We start from the raw sequence: 3,156 nt of genomic DNA, 5'->3' as shown, positions 1-3,156 counted from the left end.
CTATTACATGTACATTATATAATTGTTTATGTATGTAATAATTCATGGAGCCGTAAACGCTGAACATGCTTCGTGAAAACTTTCTTACGCTCAAACACATTATCGTTATTGGCACTTTCTTATTTAACAGATATTCCAAACGTTTAAGAGACGATCATTATGCAATACACAGAATAAATAAACTGCAGTATTTAACATTAGAATAAACAAGCTCGTGAAAATGAAATAAAATATGAAATATATATACGACTGTTCTAGTGTTGAAGCATTTTAATGAAACAGAGGGAATAAAAAATGTTCCCTTGGCTCATTCACGATGCTCCTCTCAGCGTAATCCTTGAATGCATAACCTTTTGATGAAGTCAGTGAGCATCCTCGGTGTTCCGTCTAAATGCCAGAGGAATAACATCACGACTCATTGATCTATCATGGTGTTCGCCGCACCACGGCACGAACATGCCTTCGGGAAAAAAAATTCTATCAAGGATATCTCGCTTTTTATATCAAAGTAAATGGTATCCTTAATATTTCTCATTTATTATTAGCATAGGATTGTGCAAGAATTCGTGAATAAGGAAATTTTTGTGTCCGGGTTGAACCCCCAAAAAAAAAATCGAGCACATACAAAATTCGATAGCCGTCGGTGCATTCGATACCGATTATTATATACCATGTGAAAATACTATAAAAACTGCGAATCTAATGACGACTTCGAAATTGAGTTTCGAATCACGAGTTGATTCTGATCAAACTTTCAATATTTCGCTTGACCCGAGGCTCGGGTTCTTCCCTGATGATCAAAAAATTTATATTAAATCGCTTTTACTTTTGCATACTATATTAATTCTCATCGTAGAGACACCTGTTAGCAGGTAGGTCAATGTGGGAGGATGACTGGCAGGATAATAATGCAACGTACATAGTTAACGATCTATATTATAAAAAATATTTCATATAACATTTACAACTTATTCAAATGTTCTGTACGAACAAAAGATGATGTATTTAAAATGCATTCGAGGGAATCGAGGAGGACGAGTAATCCTTCATGAAATTCGTAATTGCTTTTCGTAGATCCCATTTGGATTCCTCCAAATACGTTCTGCACCAGTCGTCGTTGAGCGTGGTTACTTCCGCGAGCTTCTCCAGCATTTCCTGTTTCTCGAACTTGCTGAAACAGGAAGCGATGGTAGGCAGCTCGTCGTAGGGTATCTGCGAATCGATGCTGCTCGCTGGTATCTCTTCCATCGTCGCGTCTACGTAATACTGATCGTTCAATATATTGTACTCGCAGTTGTTGGGAGAGGCTTGGATGATGAACGTTCGGCTGAACCACAAGATCTGTGACGTGTTGAACGAGTTTTTAAATATTCCACTGACATTGATCGTCAGGCATTTCCCATCGTCGTAGAGCAGGTCTAGTACGAACGAATTCTTGTCGTGATAGGACTTCGGTAATCTCTTCAGGCTAGCTAGGACGTTGTCCTGGCCGTAGTAGAGATGCTGCCGCTTCTTAGTGGCATCTACGTTTTTCATCAAGTTCCGACTGGCCGTGAATTGTGTCAGTTTCCTTTTGTGAGCTAAAGCGTGTGCGATGCCAAAGCTCATTGAATAGAACGCGTTCGGGTGATACAGCCCACGTAGGCTCGCCCGATCGTTATGATCGTAGAGATTGAAAAAGTGGTGAACGAATTTGGTGACTAACTCCTCCCTGGACTCGTCCTTAAAATAGTTTGTATAACTTCGCATCAGCTCGGACGTTCCTATATGCACACCGTCTAATTCGGCCAAGTTTGGGCAATATTTTAAAGCTGAGTCTATGTATCGCTGCGGCTTGCAGTAATTTTCACATAACGGATTCCCGTCTAGCCATAATTTAGTGATATGTGTGCCTTTCAGCGGCGAGAGAACGTCCATGTTCATTAGGTTGTTGTGCCTTAAATCGAGATACTTGATCGATAAGTTCAAACCGTTCATAGCAGTTAAACTGTAGAGCTCGTTTTTCTGTAAGTTTAGGTGTTCGACCGTACCTATCGAACTCTTCGCCAATTTGAGAACGTAACTGAAAACCTTTGGTTGCGACAATGGGGAGTAAATAGTCTTAGACATTTCTGGATCTCTTCGAAACTGTTCTAGGTTTAAGGATTTCTTCGTGGCATTATATCTGGCCTCGAGAGCAGTTCGAAGCAATGGTTGCATGTTGATCTTTATATCATGAACAGACGCGAATCCCAAAGTTATGATTAAGAGCAGAGGATCTCCGTCTGGGTTTTTAATTATCAAACTGGTCTTGCAGAGTTTGTCCAAAGCGTGAGCACAGTTTCGTGCCAGGAATATCGTGTCCTCTCCACTGGCTTGATATTGTACAGGAATCATGTCTGCTGGCTCTATAGCAGCTAGTATAGATTTCAGTACTGTCTCTTTGTCATATTGCGTGCCTCTCACGACTTTGATTTTGTGCCACACGTCTGAACGACCCATCAGTGTCCTTTCTTGAAACGTCCAGGTACTACCTCTTTTACCTTATAAGAGCATAAAATTATAAAAAATATTAAGAGCATAGAATTTCGTGATTTCTCAAATGACGAGGAAATTGTGAAATGATTAAGATCACTGGTATAGAAATAGTCTGCGAGATACAAATGAGTGAGTTCTCGTCAGGATTCGAATGAATAGGACAAAGGGGGACGGTTAGTGAGTTTCGGTTTGGACCAGGATCAGATAATTTTGATCGGTTAAAGAGGCCAGCTCGAGCGAACGGTAGCGATTTATAACGAGTCGTCGAGGGCTGCTACCTCGGTAGCAGATGACATTTATTAAAAGTTTCGGTCCGAGCCGGGACGAGCATCGATCTTCCTCTACCGGTCGAAGCCGTCGCGTTATATTCGTTTCGCGTCTCTCTCTCTCTCTCTCTCTCTTTTTCCTCGGTCTTGTTCCTCGCGCGCAACGAATACCCGAACAGTTTAATAAGCAAGTGGTAGCCGCGATAACGCGATACAAGATACACCGAGTACCATCCATCACGATTCACTCGGCAGTCGTCATTACGCTTAGCTGGATACTTCGAACCCGAGAACAGATCTCTACTCGAAGCCCTTGAACCCGCCCTTCCCCGTCATCCCTTTCTGTTTCTAAAGAAAAATCGATAAACGTATC

At 41.6% G+C, this 3,156-nt stretch overlaps 1 protein-coding gene across 1 annotated transcript; it reads right to left on the bottom strand.

Annotated features, from left to right (window-relative positions):
• Positions 1–918: 918 nt before the first annotated feature.
• LOC108631188 (nuclear RNA export factor 1) lies at positions 919–2,522 on the bottom strand (the record flags this gene model as incomplete). Its single annotated transcript, XM_018034927.2, has 1 exon — positions 919–2,522. A coding segment is annotated over one exon (1,517 nt), but the record flags the coding sequence as incomplete, so codon positions are not given.
• Between the last annotated feature and the right edge of the window lie 634 nt (positions 2,523–3,156).

This window comes from Ceratina calcarata, unplaced genomic scaffold, assembly GCF_001652005.2.
Source record: "Ceratina calcarata isolate Rehan_Ccalc_2016 unplaced genomic scaffold, ASM165200v1 scaffold852, whole genome shotgun sequence".
NCBI classification, from domain to species: Eukaryota; Metazoa; Arthropoda; class Insecta; order Hymenoptera; family Apidae; genus Ceratina; species Ceratina calcarata.
This window is presented reverse-complemented; position numbering and strand designations above follow the sequence as displayed.